This window comes from Hemitrygon akajei, chromosome 13, assembly GCF_048418815.1.
Source record: "Hemitrygon akajei chromosome 13, sHemAka1.3, whole genome shotgun sequence".
In the NCBI taxonomy this organism is placed as follows: domain Eukaryota; kingdom Metazoa; phylum Chordata; class Chondrichthyes; order Myliobatiformes; family Dasyatidae; genus Hemitrygon; species Hemitrygon akajei.
This window is the reverse complement of record NC_133136.1, coordinates 99353598-99370450: the sequence shown is the minus strand read 5'-3', so window position 1 is coordinate 99370450 and position 16853 is coordinate 99353598. Positions and strand designations below refer to the sequence as shown.

General features: G+C 42.2%; 1 protein-coding gene across 2 annotated transcripts in view; it reads right to left on the bottom strand.

Annotated features, from left to right (window-relative positions):
• The window catches only part of ndst3 (N-deacetylase/N-sulfotransferase (heparan glucosaminyl) 3), a 986629-nt gene that overhangs the window by 270784 nt on the left and 698992 nt on the right, over positions 1-16853 (bottom strand). For both annotated transcript variants that reach the window (XM_073065158.1, XM_073065159.1), the window contains exon 4: positions 15536-16843. In XM_073065158.1, the coding sequence (XP_072921259.1) occupies positions 15536-16516 (981 nt within the window). In that variant the 5' untranslated portion in view covers positions 16517-16843. The remainder of the gene's footprint in view (positions 1-15535; positions 16844-16853) is intronic.

Here is a 16853-nt window from a genome sequence, read left to right as displayed (position 1 = left end):
CCACAGGCTGGAGGTGAACTGGGCTCCTCTGTCGGAGGTAATGTGGGCCGGTACCCCGAAGCGAGATACCCAGGTTGCGATCAGTGCTCGGGTGCAGGAATCGGCAGATGCGTCGGTGAGCAGGACCGCCTCTGGCCACCTCGTGAACCGGTCTACCATAGTTAGGAGGTACCGCGCTCCTCAGGACACTGGTAGGGGGCTCACAATATCCACATGAATATGGTCGAACCTCCGGTGGGTGGGTTTGAACTGCTGCGGGGGGGCTTTAGTGTGCCGCTGCACCTTGGCTGTTTGGCACTGCGGGCACGTTCTGCTCCATTCACTGACCTGCTTGCGAAGTCCATGCCACGCGAACTTGCTGGAGACCAGCCGGACGGTTGTCCTGATAGATGGGAGCGCCAAACCGTGTATGGAGTCGAAAACTCGCCGCCTCCAGGCTGCCGGGACGATGGGGCGAGGTTGGCCAGTAGCCACGTCGCACAGGAGGGTCCTCTCACCTGGGCCTACGAGAAAGTCCTGCAGCTGCAAACCCGAGACTGTGGTCCTGTAGCTGGGCATCTCGTCATCTGCCTGCTGCGCCTCCACCAGTGCTGCATAGTCCACCCCCAGGGACAGGGCCTGGACAGCTAGTCTGGAGAGTGCGTCCACCACAACGTTGTCCTTTCCTGAGACATGCTGGATGTCCGTCGTGTACTCGATGTAGGACAGATATTGCTGCTGGCGAGCTGACCAGGGATCGGACACCTTCGTGAATGCGAAGGTCAACGGTTTGTGGTCCATGAACGCGGTGAATGGCCTGCCTTCTAAGAAGTACCTGGAATGCCAGATTGCCAGATACAGTGCCAACAGCTCCCGGTCGAAAGCACTGAACTTGAGTTCGGGTGGTCGTAGGTGCTTGCTGAAGAACGCCAGGGGTTGCCAGCGCCCCTCGATGAGCTGCTCCAGCACCCCGCCGACTGCTGTGTTGGATGTGTCCACCGTGAGTGTGGTGGGAACGTCCGTTCTGGGGTGCACCAGCATCGCGGCATCTGCCAAGGCTTTCTTGGCTTTAACGAAAGCGGCTGCAGCCTCCTCGACCCAAGTAATGTCCTTGCCTTTACCCGACATCAGGGTGTACAAAGGGCGCATGATACAGGCTGCTGAGGGGAGGAAACGGTGGTAGAAGTTCACCATACCAACGAACTCCTGCAGGCCTTTGACCGTGTTGGGCCGGGCAAAGTGGCGGATCGCGTCTACCTTGGCGGGCAGAGGTGTTGCCCCGTCTTTGGTAATCCTGTGGCCCAGGAAGTCGATGGTATCGAGACCAAACTGGCATCTGGCCGGGTTGATCGTGAGGCCGAAATCACTCAGGCGGGAGTAGAGCTGGCGGAGGTGGGACAGATGCTCCTGGCGATTACTGCTGGCTATAAGGATGTCGCAAAGATGAACGCAAAGTCCAGGTCGCATCCCACCGCATCCATTAGCCGCTGGAACGTCTGTGCGGCATTCTTCAGGCCAAATGGCATTCGGAGGAACTCGAACAGGCCGAACGGGGTGATAAGTGTTGTTTTGGGGATGTCTTCAGAGTGCACCGGGATTTGATGGTATCCCCGGACGAGGTCTACTTTGGAAAATATTCTTGCCCCGTGCAGGTTTGCTGCAAAGTCCTGTATGTGTGGCACGGGGTAGCGGTCTGGAGTTGTAGCCTCGTTCAGTCTGCGGTAGTCGCCGCATGGTCTCCAACCCCCGGCTGCTTTGGGCACCATGTGCAGGGGGGAGGCCCATGGGCTGTTGGACCTCTGTACGATCCCCAATTCCTCCATCCTCTTGAACTCCTCCTTCGCCAGGTGGAGCTTTTCCGGGGGGAGCCTTCGTGCACGGGCGTGGAGGGGTGGTCCCTTGGTCGTGATGTGGTGATGTGGTGATGTGGTGATGTGGTGTATGTGATGCATGGCTGCCGTGAACTGCGGTGCCAGAATTGATGGAAAGTCCACCAGGATTCTGGTGAATTCGTTGTCCGACAGCGTGATGGAGTCCAGGTGTGGGGCCGGCAACTTAACTTCACCCAGGGAAAACGTCTGGAAAGTCTCGGCATGTACCAGTCTTTTCCCTTGCAAGTTGACCAGCAGGCTGTGAGCTCGCAGGAAGTCTGCCCCCAGGAGTGGTTGGGCCACTGCGGCCAGTGTGAAGTCCCACGTGAACCGGCTGGCGCCGAACTGCAGCTGCACTGTGCGGGTGCCGTAGGTCCGTATCGTGCTGCCATTTGCGGCCCTCAGGGTGGGTCCTGGCTTCCTGTTGCGGGTGTCATACCCCGTCGGGGGCAAGATGCTGATCTCCGCTCCGGTGTTGACCAAGAAGTGGTGTCCCAACTGTTTGTCCCAGACGTACAAGAGGCTGTCCTGGTGGCCAGCCGCCATAGTCATTAGCGGCAGCTGGCCCTGGCCCTTGCAGGGCGGGCGACAACGCTGGCCTTTTGTGCCCCACCGCTGGTGATAGAAACACCGCTATTCACTGGCCTCCTCACTCCTGCCTCTGTGTTGTGTGTGCCCCCCGCCGGGCCTGGTCTGGTCTGCTGTTGGGCGCATGGCCTGGTAATCTGACCGACAGACGCCACGTTCTCCCTCTTGACTTTCCACAGCACGTCTGCCTGGGTAGCCACCTTCCGGGGGTCGCTGAAATCTGCGTCGGCCAGCAGCAGATGTATGTCCTCGGGCAGTCGCTCTAGGAACGCTTGCTCAAACATGAGGCAGGGCTTGTGTCCGTCAGCCAGGGCCAGCATCTCGTTCATCAATGTTGATGGCAGTCTGTCTCCTAAACCGTCCAGGTGAAGCTCACGCCGTGAGAGGCCAAAGGTCCCAATGAGCAGCGCTTTGAATGAAATCCACAACCTGGGCGGCCGTCTCCTAGTCAAGAGCGCTCACCACGTGGTAGTAACGCGTGGAATCAGAAGATATCTGCCGAATCTGGAACTGGGCTTCTGCTTGGTTAAACCACACGCGTGGTCGCAGCGTCCAGAAAGTCGGCAGTTTTAGCGAAACTGCGTGAACAGATGAAGAGTCGGTCATCTTTGGTCCAAATCCCATTTGGACCGTCGGGGTCAACAATGTAGCGATGTGCTACACACAGCACTGAAATAACGACACGCAGTCGGTAAGTCATTTTGAGACTAGTTTATTCAAACTTCGCGGTGCTGGCATTTAATCCCTAGCGCCCGCCCTCTCCGGGCGGAAATGACGTTAGAGGTGCATTACCAAAGTCTCCCCCCGCACGCTGGCTATTTGTGAGCCAGTTCGCCTGCGCAGAAAGTAGGTTGCCACAACACATTATTATTGCACATTGGTAAATTATTATTGTGTATATTATTATTCTGTACTTTATTATTAGTTATGTCTGCACACTGCTAAGTGTGTTTTTAAATTTTGCTGCAGTAACAAAAGAATTTCCCACTCAGGATCAATAAAGTACTTATTATTATTATTATTATTAATAGTAATTATTATTAAATAATAATATTATAAATTATGTATGTAGTTTAGCACAACCATTAATATTTGTATTTGAAATTAACATATTTATATGCATATCATTATGTTATTTAAATTTATCAGTGAGATTTTTAAAATAGTGTTTAATCTTTTTGGTGTCAGATATCAGCAAAGAAACAAAAACATTCAAATAATGAGAGAAGCAGCAACAATTTTCAAGAGTGGTGGAATAAAAGATTTGGCATGATTAGAAAGGGTTATAAAGCATTATACTGCACATCTTATCTTCCAAAACAGTGGTGTGGAGAACTTTGTCTGTAAAGCAGCATTATTCGATTGTTCAAAATGGCTTTGCGATAAGAACAAAATGAACATACTTTTTGAGAAATTAGCAACAATAAATGCAGTCAAATATCTTAGTAGCTGCTAGTTTTGAGGTTTCAAATATTATTGCTCAACGTGGAAAAGCACTCAGTGATAGGGAATACGTGAAAAAATCATGTCCCTATCCTTTACTCATGTTTTTCCAGAAAAAGAAATTGGTAAATTTATCAGAACACACCAGAGGGAATGCAATCTGCAAGTAGGTAGTAGCAGAATTGTCTGGTTGACAAATTAACCTCAAATAGTTTCTGTGACAACTGATGGTGCAGCCAGAATGATTGCTAACGAGGCTGGTTTTGTCAATCTGTTTGCAATATATGTTGGGATATTCATTGCTTTTATTATATAGTAACAAAAAGATCTTTGTGCAAATACTGGCCTTAAGCAACTTGAAAAAGGGATGAAAATTGTAACAAAGGTAATTTAAAAGCCAATTTAAGAATTTACTGAATGAGGTAAATTCCTGTGTATAGTACACAGGAATAGTTATGTACAACAATGTTTGTTGGCTTAGTAAGGTTCTGCCCTTAAATGATTTGGTGAGCTGGGATGAAATTTGTCTGCTTTTGATGAATAAAAAATGTTTTTGTCAAGAATAATACGACACTGTGTAGATTCGTAGATCTATATTTTTATTACAAATTTCTCCTCACATTTAAATAACTTGAACAGCAAATACATACATAAAGGTATGTTTGATCATATAAAAGGCTTTGAAATCAAACTGGAAGTATTTAAATATGATGCCAAAGCTGGTACTTTAGAATATTTCTACTTTAATTTTTGAGCATCACTGGTTTAAATATTGAACAATTTGTCAGAACCATAGATTCAGCAGTGCCGCAGATACGGCAATTGCGCTTGTGAATATGCACGTGGCTGCTAATTATTATAATATTTTGTTGGTATTTAACTCTATTCTTTTTGTTGTAATGCTTGTGGAAACTTGAGCAAAGCACAGCAACATTCCGCTGCCTTCTTGTATTTGGCCTTGCCTGAGAAATTGGACTGTTAAGTCCACTGACTCTGATGAATAGCGGTATTCGTTTTATATTTAATTATTCCTTTCAGCCGCAGTGTAGGCTTTGTTTTCCATTTGAGAGTTTTAGTTAACGGACCTCTCTGGCCCAGCGTTTTTTGTTCTCTTTTCCCTCTAACTGTTCACATTAAAGTCTGCCAATGATCAACCTGTTTCAGTGTCTCTTGCTCCGCACTTGGGCCCTATCCGAAGGTAGCAACATAATTTTCTTTACGATTCACTACTTTCAGGTCATCTGAGGAAACCATGAAATTCAACAAGTATGCAGACAGTGTAACATTAGACAAACTGAATTTATAAATATTGCAGTCGATTGATTTGGATAACTTTGAAATTGATTGATTTATTTACAAACCAGCTCAGCTTGGAGACAATGACAAAATTTTGACAAAAATTTGTCAACTTAAGAGCTGAACTAGAGCATATTGAAAGAGATTGTTTTGTGACTAGATCCACACATACAGATTCAGACAACAAAATTCTTAAACTCTGGGATTTTATTCCTGAAACTTTTAGCTCTCTGAAAATCTTGTACTGGTAATAGCATCAGTACTTTCAAAAAGATACTCATGTGAGTCATTTTCAGATATGAACTTGGTCAAGTCTAATTATAGACTTACCAATGAAATTAGTGTTATGTGTGTAGCTCTCAAAGTAACCAAATACAAGCCCAATATAAAATATTTGTCATTGTTAGTGCAGCAACAAAAGTCTCCCTGAGAATAAAGTGGTTTATTATCTTTCCCTTGATCTTTTAAGAATATCCACCAAAGCTCATAATTTCACATTCACATTCTTGTTATATATGAGGTACAACAGCAATACTATTTAGTAATGATGTTATTTATCAATTGTCTTTTTTAAAGATTAATATTAATAGCTATAAACAGGTTTTCTAAAATTTTTCATTAATTTCAATCTGCCTCTGTTATACATTTATTAATAATGAAGCAATTAATCTATGTAAATAAGCAAAAGGACTCATCCTTTTCCCCTTAAAAGTTCCATAATTATTGTTACTAATGCATTAATCAATGATACATTAATCAATAATAACAACTCTATCAGAATATTAAAAAAGCAGTTCTGAGGGTGATGTTATGGTTATGGGGGTCTTTAATTTTTCAAATATTGACTGAGAGAACCCAGTGACTAATGGATTACAGGAAAGTAAATTCACTGACTTATTGAATAATTGCTTTTTGACCCAGTATGTTAATGCACCTACAAGAGGGGAAGCCTGTCTAGATTTCAAATTCTGTAACAATCAGGATAGAATTTTGAGTACAAGTGATCATAACATTGTTAGTCTCCAAGTTCTTTGGGAGAGTATTTCAGTTAAAACCTAAGCCATTAAACTGAATTTCAGAAAGGCAAAGTTTGCACAGATGCGGCAAAGACCACAGAACGTAAACTGGAAGGAACTGCTTGACGTTGAGTCAGTTCAGGAACAATGGGGTTGATTTAAAGAGGTAATACACACAGTGCAGGAAATGGTCATACCCAAAGCCAGCAGATGCAGTAAAAATAATAGATCGACTACATGGATGAATAAAAATATACCTAAAATTATTGAAGAAAAGATAGCTATATAAGATGTACAGAAAAAAACAGTAATGTGTAGTAATAGTAATAGTAAAGAAAAATAAGGTTGTTTAAGTGACTTAGAGATCTTAGAAAGCGAGGTCCTGCTTCAGCAGAAAAGGTTGAAAGTTAATAAATCTCCAAGAACAGGCTATAACTAAGGGTACTTAAAGATGACTGTGATTATATATACAAACCTCTAATATGTATTTTCCAAAAGAAATTGAAAACTGGTGAATTCCCTAAGGACTGGAAATAGGCTAATGTTGTCCCAGTTTATAAGAAGGGTGACCACACTGACCCTGGTAACTATACACCAGTAAACTTAATGTGTATCACAGGCAAGATAGTGGAAACAACAATAATAAAGAATGAGAAGGAAAAGTAGCCGATAAGAAGAGGCACATTAGCAGAAGGCCAGCATGGGATCAGAAAGGAGAAATTATGTTTTACTAATATGCTGAAGTTCTATGAAGAAGCAACTAAAATTTATGATAACAATGGAGCAGTTGATATCACTTACTTGGACTTTCAGAAGCTTTTGACAGGGTACCCCATGAGAGGTTAATAATCAAATTACAGGAGGTAATTGCGAATGTGTACAGAATTGGCTCAAACCCAGAAAACAAGTTATAGTGAGAGGATCGTTTTCATACCTAGAAGATGTTAACACTGGGGTTCCGCAGGGACTAGTTTTGGGGCCACTGCTGTTTTTAATTTACATTAATGATCAGCACATAACAAATACACTAGTAAAGTTTGCCAATGACACAAAAGTAGAGGCACAGGCTGATAACATTCAGGCAGCGGAATCAATACAGTTAGATCTAAACAAAATCCAGATGTGGACAGATAAATGGCAGATGAAATTAATGTAAGTAAATGTGAAGTATTACATAAAAATAGAAATACTAGATATAAATATACACTGGGTGGGTCTTGAATTAGAAAGTGCACTGTACGAGAAGGATTTGGTTGTCCTGGTAGACTCATCACTTTCAACATCTAGACAATGCACAGAAGCAACTAGGAAGGCTAATAGAATATAATGCACACAGTGGAGTTCAACTCTAGAGATGTTCTCCTTAAGCTGTATAATGTACTTGTGAGGCCACACATTGAGTACTGTGTACAATTTTGGTCTCCATATTGTGTGAGGGATATGAAGGCACTGGAGAGAGTCCAGAGAAGGACGACTGAACTCATTCCAGGTCTGCAGGGTATGAGCTATGAAGAAAGATTGAAATAATTAAATCTTTTTAGCTTTAAATAGACACAGAATAAGAAGAAACATGATAGAAGTGTTCAAACTCATTAAATGTATAAAAATAAAGTGAATACCAGCTGCTACTTCAAAATTAATCCATCATCAAGGACACAGGGCCATAGGTGGAGACTGGTTAAGGGAGATTTCTGACTAACATCAGAAAGTATTGCTTTATATAGGGAATTGTGGACACATGGAACAAACTACCTAGTTGTGTAGTTGAGAGTAGTACCTTAGAGACTTACAAATCTAAACTCGATAGTTATTTCAACACATTATGTAAATAGGAATTTGGCAAGCTTTGTTGGACCAAATAGCCTGTCCTTGTCAAAACTTTCTAATGTTCTAATGATAATCTCTGCTCAAAATTCCCATGACATGAGAGAAGATTTTTTAGAAGATTATCACTATTTTGGGTACATACTCTCAAAATGGTTTGCCAATCCTGGTCTAGTCTATCTTCAGTTGTTTCATCAATGACCTTTCTTCAATCACATTTAGAAGCAGGAATGTTTTCTGATGATTACCCAATGTTCATGCATTCACAACTCCTCAGCAAATGGGGTGCTCTATGCCTGCACGCATCAATAATCAACAACATCCAAACATGGGCACAGTAACATTAGAGCCACAAAAATACCAAGGAAGTGTAGATAGATAGATAGATAGATAGATACTTTATTCATCCCCATGGGGAAATTCAACTTTTTTTCCAATGTCCCATACACTTGTTGTAGCAAAACTAATTACATACAATACTTAACTCAGTAAAAAATATGATATGCATCTAAATCACTATCTCAAAAAGCATTAATAATAGCTTTTAAAAAGTTCTTAAGTCCTGGCGGTAGAATTGTAAAGCCTAATGGCATTGGGGAGTATTGACCTCTTCATCCTGTCTGAGGAGCATTGCATCGATAGTAACCTGTCGCTGAAACTGCTTCTCTGTCTCTGTACCTGCAGGTGCTCCTTCAAAGTGTATACTTTCCTGACTGAGAAATGCATCATCATTCCTTCATTGTTGGTGATGATAAGTCTTGGAAAAAAAAGTGGAGGAAGCAGCCTATTCCATCACAGAAAAAGCCCTGCTCACCACTGAGCAAATCTATAAAGAGTGCTGCCACAGGAGAGCAGCATCTATCATCAAGAACCCTCACCACTCAGACAATGAACTCTTCTCACTGCTGCCATTGAGAAGGAAACACAGCAGCCACACTACGAAGTTCAGGAATAGTTCTTTAATCACCAGACTCCAGAACCAGCATGAATAACTTCACTCACCTCAACACTGAAAAGATTCCACAACCCATGGACTCATTTTCAAGGACTCTATAACTCATGCTCTCAGTATTGTTTACTTACTTACTTATTTATTATTAATATTGTTTGTTTTATTTATATTTGCACTGTTTGTCTTCTTTTGCACATTAGTTAATGTCACTCATTGTGTGTAGTTTTTCACTGATTCTATTGTATTTCATTGTTCACAGTGAATGCCTGCAAGAAAAGGGTAGCATATGGTGATGTATGTACTTACTTCAATAATACATTTTCTTTGAACTTTGGGATTCCCCTCCCAATGGCACTGCTGATGTACAGTCTCACAGTATATGGTGGCATATATGTACTTGGATACTAAATTTACTTTGAACAACTCAGAATGTTGTCTGGGAATTAAAACAACAAGAAGATGCTTGAGATAATCCAATTACTACAGTGTGAGATTGGAGCAGACACTTGGCTTTGAATCTGTCCTGTGTTCTGCATCTTCTCGTTCTTGCTTATTTGCTTTGCTTAGACCATGAGACCATAAGACATATCAGCAGAATTAAACCATTTGGCCTATCTGGTCTGCTCTGCCATTCCATCATAGCTGATTTATTATCCCCCTCAACCACATTCTCCTGCATTCTCCCCATAACCTTTGATGCCCTGACTCATCAAGAGCCTAGGAACTCCGCTTTAAATATACCTAATGACTTGGTCTCCACGGCCATCTATTCCATAGATTCACTACACTCTGGCTAGAGAAATTGCTCCTCATCACTGTTCTAAATTGGACATCCCTGTATTCTGAGGCTGTGCCCTCTGGTGCTGGACTCCCCCACTATAAGAAACATCCTTTCCATATCCACTCTGTCTCAGCCTTTCAACATTCGATAGGTTTCAATGATATCACCCCTCATTCTTCTAAACGTCAGCAAGTACAGGCCCAGAGCCATCAAACACTCCTCACACATTAACTCTTTCTTTCCTGGAATCATTCTCCAAATCCAACTCTGGACCCTCTCCAAACCCCAAACATTTAGATAAGAGGCCCAAAGCTGCTCACAATAGTCCAGGGTGGTCTGACCAGTGCTTTATAAAACCTCAGCATTACATCCTTGCTCTTATATTCTAGTCTTCTGCAAATGAATGTTAACACTTGACTCAAAGTCCAATTCAGATACTATTACACCACTGGCCAGCTATTTAGAAAATACTCTACACCTATATTCCTTCTACTAAACTGCATGAGCATACATATCCCTACACTATATTCCAGCTGCCACTTCTTTGCCCATTCTCCCAAACTGTCTAAGTCCTCCTGAAGACTCACTGATTCCCTAGTACTACCCGTCCCTCCACCTATCTTTATACTGTCCGTTGAACTGACCGCAAAGCCAGCAATTCCGCATTCCAAATTATTGACATATAATTTGAAAAGAAATAGTCTTAATACAGATTCCTGTGGTAATGCATCTAAACAGAAAAGGCTTCCTTTATTCCCCCTCTTTGCCTCCTGCCAGTCAGCCAATTGTCTGTACATGTTAGTTTTTTTGTAATACCATGGGCTCTTATCTTGTTAAGCAGCCTCATGTGTGGCACCTTGTCAAAGTCTATCTGAAATTCAAGTAAACAACATCCACTGACTCACTTGTCTATCCTGCCTGTTACTTTCTCAGAGAATTCCAACAGATTTATCTGGCAAGATTTTCCCTTAAGGAAACCGTGCTGACTATGGCCTATTTTGTCATGTGCCTCCAAGATCCCCGAGACCTCATCCTCGACTCGAACACTGCCCAGCTACTGAGCTCAGGCTAACTGGCCGAAAATTTCCTTTCTTCTGCCTTTCTCCCTTCTTAAGGAGTGGAGTAACATTGCAATTTTCCTGTCCTCTGGTACCATTCCAGAATCTGGTGATTCTTGAAAAATCATTACTAATGCCTCCACAATTGCTTCAGCTACCTCTTTTAGAACCCTCTACTGTAGATCAGGTGACTTAATTACTTTCAGATCTTTCAACTTCTCCTTAGTAATAGTAACTAAACTCACTTCTGCCCCTGTGACTCTCAAATTTGTTTTGATGTTTGATGCGGATGTTTGAACCAAATGTACAATAAAAAACAAACTGCATTTTTGTGATTAACAGGAACCTTCTATGTGAAATCAGATATGACACAGTTGAGCAAGTGCAGTAATTAGCCATGTTCTTGAGTCTCGGACTGCTTGAACATGTAAAGATATCAAGTTAACCAAATTTCCAGAATATTCTGCGAAGCCAACAAGGTTATAAGATCAATGAATAAGAATTCATTATTGTTTGGCTGAAGCCATACTTCTAACAGATAAAAATGAGACACAACTGTCTGAAACAAAAGACAGAGCAACTTCACACAGCCATAAGACTTCGTGGGGATATGACACATTGGAGTTCTGGTACTTCAGACTCTGAATGAGACCATAAATCATCAACAAAGATAGATCCAGGGACCATTTTCCAGCTCAGCAGTGGTGAGCATCATCACAAGATTGATATGTTATCCTATGAACCTAGTCACCTAGTAAATTACAGCCCACAGCCACAGATGGACATAATAAAACACAGTGTAATGTTTTGTTATCCATGTGCATGCAGGATGTGACTGGTTGGAGAGATGGGGAGCATAGGGGTGAATAGAGTTTTCACCCGGGTGAATAGAATTTTAGCGTAGATAGTGAAGAGCTATAAACTTTAACATTTGTATCTTGCATTACTAAGAATAAATAACAGAATTATTTTAATAGAGTAATTGTCTTATTATGTGGTTGGGTTGAGTCGTTCTCTGGTCTTGGCAATCCATTTGCAAATGTTTCGTTCCCATACAAGGAGACGTTATCTATCAGTGCACTGTTCACTTGTGGTGTGCTTGGCCTTTACGTACTTAACAATCAGCTGATTGGTCATCATTACAGCTGATTAGTCAACAGCACAGTACTGTACCTGGCAATAGTTCATCCTACAGGAGTGTGAAGCCTGGGTTGAGATGCAAATCCTTCCTGGAAGGATGTAAGACAGTGGCTGAGCTGAAACTTGCTGGTGTTGCACAAGAAGAAATGCAATTGGAACTAGTTCATAATGATCACGCGTGCTGAGGTACAGTGAAAGCTTGTCTTGCATACTATTCATACAGATCAAGTCATTGCACAGTGCATTTTGGTAGCACAGGATGAAACAACACCTGCATAAAGAATGAGGTGCAACAGCTACAGAGAGCATGCATTGTCCGTGGACAATAAGGGGAAAAACATAATGAGGAAGACTGAGAGTCAAGAGTGCATCTTCTCTTACCAATGAACAATGTCCCAGTGGGACAGAAGCTTCCTTGAGCCTGACGGTGTGTATTTTAGGCTTTTGTATTTTCCGCCCACTGGAGAGAGGAGAAGAGAGAATGTTTGGGGTGGGAGGGGTCTTTACTGAGGTAGTAAATAGTATAGACATGAGTTCATGGAGAGGACGCTGGCCTCGTAATGAGCTGAGCTGTGTCTACAACCCCATGCAGTTTCCTTCGGACACCATAGAGCAGTTGCCATACCAACCCATGATGCATTTGGATAGGATTCTCTCGACGGTGCATTCATAAAAATTGATGGGGTTCAAAGGGGTCATACTAAACTTCTTTCCTCCCCTGTGGAAGCTTTCTTGACCATGACATCTGCACGGTTGGACCATGACAAGCTCTTGATTTGGTCTACTCTTAGATACTTGAAGCACCAACTCAAAAGCCAAAAGTTGTGGAGAAGCAGCATGGCAGGAAATGGGAACATGATATCTTCAGACAGGGGAATGGGTCTCAAGAAAGGCAGGTAATATTATTAATAGCTGTAGATTCCAAGTCATAAAGAAAATCTTTAGAGCATTGATCGAGAGAGGTGGATTTGCAGTGTTGACTATTTGCATGAGAGGCAAGCTATTTTACTGCAAGTCAGAAGAACAGCATGTAAGGATGGCAGTGAAATGTAACAGCAATACAGTGCTCTTGTACGGGAAATACAGTGAAGTGTCCCTGAAGAAATTAACCTAGGTCAGTGAAATACAATCACCACAGTGATTTAGCAATTTCAGAATAACTTCACAAACTTTGAAGACAACCATTTCGAAGATGCTGCAACCTGCTTGGACAGCATCACAGGAATCTTGGGGGAGAAGCTGTGACACTACTAGGGTCCACAGACAAGTGGGACACAACAAACTTGATATAAGAGTGTAGAGAAGGTTTACAAGGATGTTACCGGGACTTGAGAAACTGAGTTACAGAGAAAGGTTGAATAGGTTAGGATTTTATTCCCTGGAGCGTAGGAGAATGAGGGGTGATTTGATAGAGCTGTGTAAAATTATAATGGGTATAGATAGAGTGAATGCAAGCAGGCTTTTTCCACTGAGGTTAGGGGAGAAAAAAAACCAGAGGACATGGGTTAAGGGTGAAGGGGGAAAAGTTTAAAGGGAACATTAGGGGGGCTTCTTCACACAGAGAATGGTGGGATTGTGGAATGACGTGCCAGATGAAGTGGTAAATATGTGATCACTTTCAACATTTAAGAAAAACTTGGACAGGTACATGGATGAGGGGGGTATGGGGGGATATGGTCCAGGTGCAGGTCAGTGGGACTAGGCAGAAAGATGGTTTGGCACAGCCAAGAAGGGCTAAAAGGCCTGTTTCTGTGCTGTAATGTTCTATGGTTCTAAACTCAGCTCAAGGGGCAACAATGAGGAGCTATTGATTGGATAAGTTGCTGTAGGCAGAGAAGTCAAGACTATTGCTCCTGGGAAAATGCTCAATGCCTGTAAGGTTTTTCCTGTCCATACGATTGCTGAATGGGCTCAAAAATGCTGTTAAGTGGGGTCTTTTGCCAGGTAAGTGCACTAGTGCTTAAGATCTTCTGAAGAATGATACATTTCTGTAAAATGTTTAATTTCAGTCAAATGCAGTACATCAGGAGATGGACAGATAGACTGATGCCTTTCATATCAGAGTTGGATATGAACAAGAAAGAGGAAATAGCTTTCTGACATCATGAGTGGTTGCAGTAAAGCAGGTGTCTGCACTGAATCAGAGTGGAAGCAGGAGTCAGGGTACAGGGTCAGCTAAAGCACTGGCATAAAGATGGATAGCGTTAAGAAGTATTCAAGTAGAGGTGATTATGACTGAGTTGATGATATTCTGTAATAGGTCAAAATGTCAATCACAAGTTGCAAGGGGGAATTCATGTAAGGGGGAATTCACGTAATAAACAGACCTAGAGAATGAGTAAATTTATAATTGGCTGAATTTATAACTGCATATTGTTAATCAATCGCATATTTTCATGTATGGAAATATTTAACAGTCTGTCTGAATTAATTTTCCTTTTACAGGAGAAGTGATGCTGTCTGCCTTTAGGAATTTTGTGCACCATATGTTGTGCCTTTGCACCAGACACTACTGTTTATTGGACAGTTATTGCTTCCAATAAGGGAAGCTCTGTTTATAGCCCTACCTCTGTTTACTTGCAGCACAGAGACTCTTACAAACAAAACAGAAATTACGCTGGATGCACAGGTGCAACTTGTGATCCTAACAGCCCATTTGAACATGTAGAGTTCTAGAGACAACTTACAAATTGTTCTTATCCCATTTGAATACACTGCAGGTAAAATTTTAATCATACGGCACAAAAAATAGTGCTATGTAATTGAATTTCTAAGCAATCAGGTTCCATATTGTTATGTTTGTACTTTAACAGAAACAAACATGCATGGGTAAAAACAGTAGAACTATTTTATTTACAGATTCACAGAATGGCTTCTGTCCGACCACTTTTTACTTGGGACTCTTCAGCCCGCCAAGAGCATGTGTATGACCTGTTCACCAACATAACTTCCTGTTCTCAGTGAACTGTCCGCAATGCACACTGGGAACTGAAGTTTTTTATTATGTATACACACCTAGCCTCTTCTTCACTCTTCTGAACTACTGAACATGATTACTTTACAGAAAACACGGTCCAACACAGTAAGTTTTCACCTTCATCGCAGTTGACATTGAAACCCAAGCAACAATTGTCAGGTTTTCCAGCAAGTGGGCAGCCCACTGAATACAGACTTGGTGAAAATCCATTACGAGCTCCACATTCCTACAAATGAGAACTACACTGCATGAAGCCATATGTTCTGTTTTCAGCAAGGTGTTAAAGTCTCTCTCAGTCACATCAAGCAAAGGCAAAGAACCACTGGAAAACAAAACCAATTTTTTTTGTGTCTTAAATGGCAATAAGCCATTGACCCTTCAGAAGTTGCTTCTGCCAAGATTAACGAAGTTCACCAATAGGATGAACGGTTAAGTAGGTAAAAGGTAACCAGCCTATTCTGAGGTTTCTTTTTGGTTTCTGAAAGAATTCTAATGCATTGACACTTCAGAATCATTTTGTACAGTATACACTGAGTGAGATCATATAACAAGTAATATTTGAAAGAAAATCAAAGTCAGACCATTACATACATTGAAGTGCTTTCCTTACCTTCACATCATTGACATTCATCCTTGTTCCTTCTTTTCCCACAAATATGTCATCAATATCCACAAGAATGTACCTTTCCAGGGAGAGCGACAATTTTTTCCCTGTAAGGAAAGCGATTGCATCCACGAAGATAAGTTTGTGCAGCCAAAAGTTGAGGTTGTTCCCAAACAAGATTCGCTGAATACCATCTAACAGCCCCAGGTCCTGAACAACCGTGGCTTGAAGAACCTCGTCAGTGATCTGGTGAGGAGTGTTTTCAGTCAATCTTGGTTTAGCAAGTAACACGGGCTGGTAAGTGGAGTGATTGAATTGGAACACAGTCCAGTCCTCTCCTGGGAGTGGGCCCCTCTCAATTTCTTTAGCTTTGGTGATGCGCAGCAACGGAGATCGTGGGTTGATACAGCAATCCTTCAAAGCAAGGTTGGTGTGCAGGTTCAGTGGGAAACCTTTCAACTGTGAGCTCAGAAAACTATTTTCATTGGCTTTGTGAAAACCTATAATGCCAACATTATACTCCATGCAGTATTTATCAAGCAGCTCTCTATTCCATGAGTCCATATTCACATATTTTAAAATATTTTCATATATAACTAGTGCATATCGTCCCCTGTCCTTATTTGTTAGGGCTGGCAGGTCCCCTTTGCCAGGGGCAATTTCTGTGTGGTGCTTAAAATGGCTTGACTCCAAAATTGCCACAATCTCCTGTCCAAGCTGTGAATATTGTGTCTCAACAAACACCAGAACCATGGGGTCCGTTCTGGATGTGTCAATCGGCTTTGCAGTCTTCATTTCAAACGATCTGTACAGTAAAAGTTTTGGATCTCTGCAGTCTTGTTCTGGGGTTGGTTTAGAAAGCTCCAGCTCCTGCTTGTAACCAGTATAAAGGTAATAAGCTGATATAATAACACTCACCATGCAGAAGGCCACCAGTAAGAATACCATCCTCCGCAAATGCCGAGGAAACTTCATAAAAATATTCATGATTTGATCCGGGCACCTTTTCCTGCCTCTCTCCCCTTTGATGAGTTGTCAGTGAACTGAATACAAACAACGTCTGCCAGTATGTCACCGCAGCTCATGTAACCATTGCAGAAACAATTACTCTTTATCTTCTGCAAAGCTGACAGGTTGAAGCAATTGAAGCGACTCTCTCCTGGGTTTCTGCAGGTGATCACTCAGTGGAAACTTGGTCAATTTCCCCTGAAGCTGAACTTCGGGCCATTTTCAAATGAAGCGGCGATAAACCTTGGGAGATCCACTAGCACTGCCGGAGATGACTGCCACACATCCCCATCAAAGAGATCTAATCTGCAGAAAA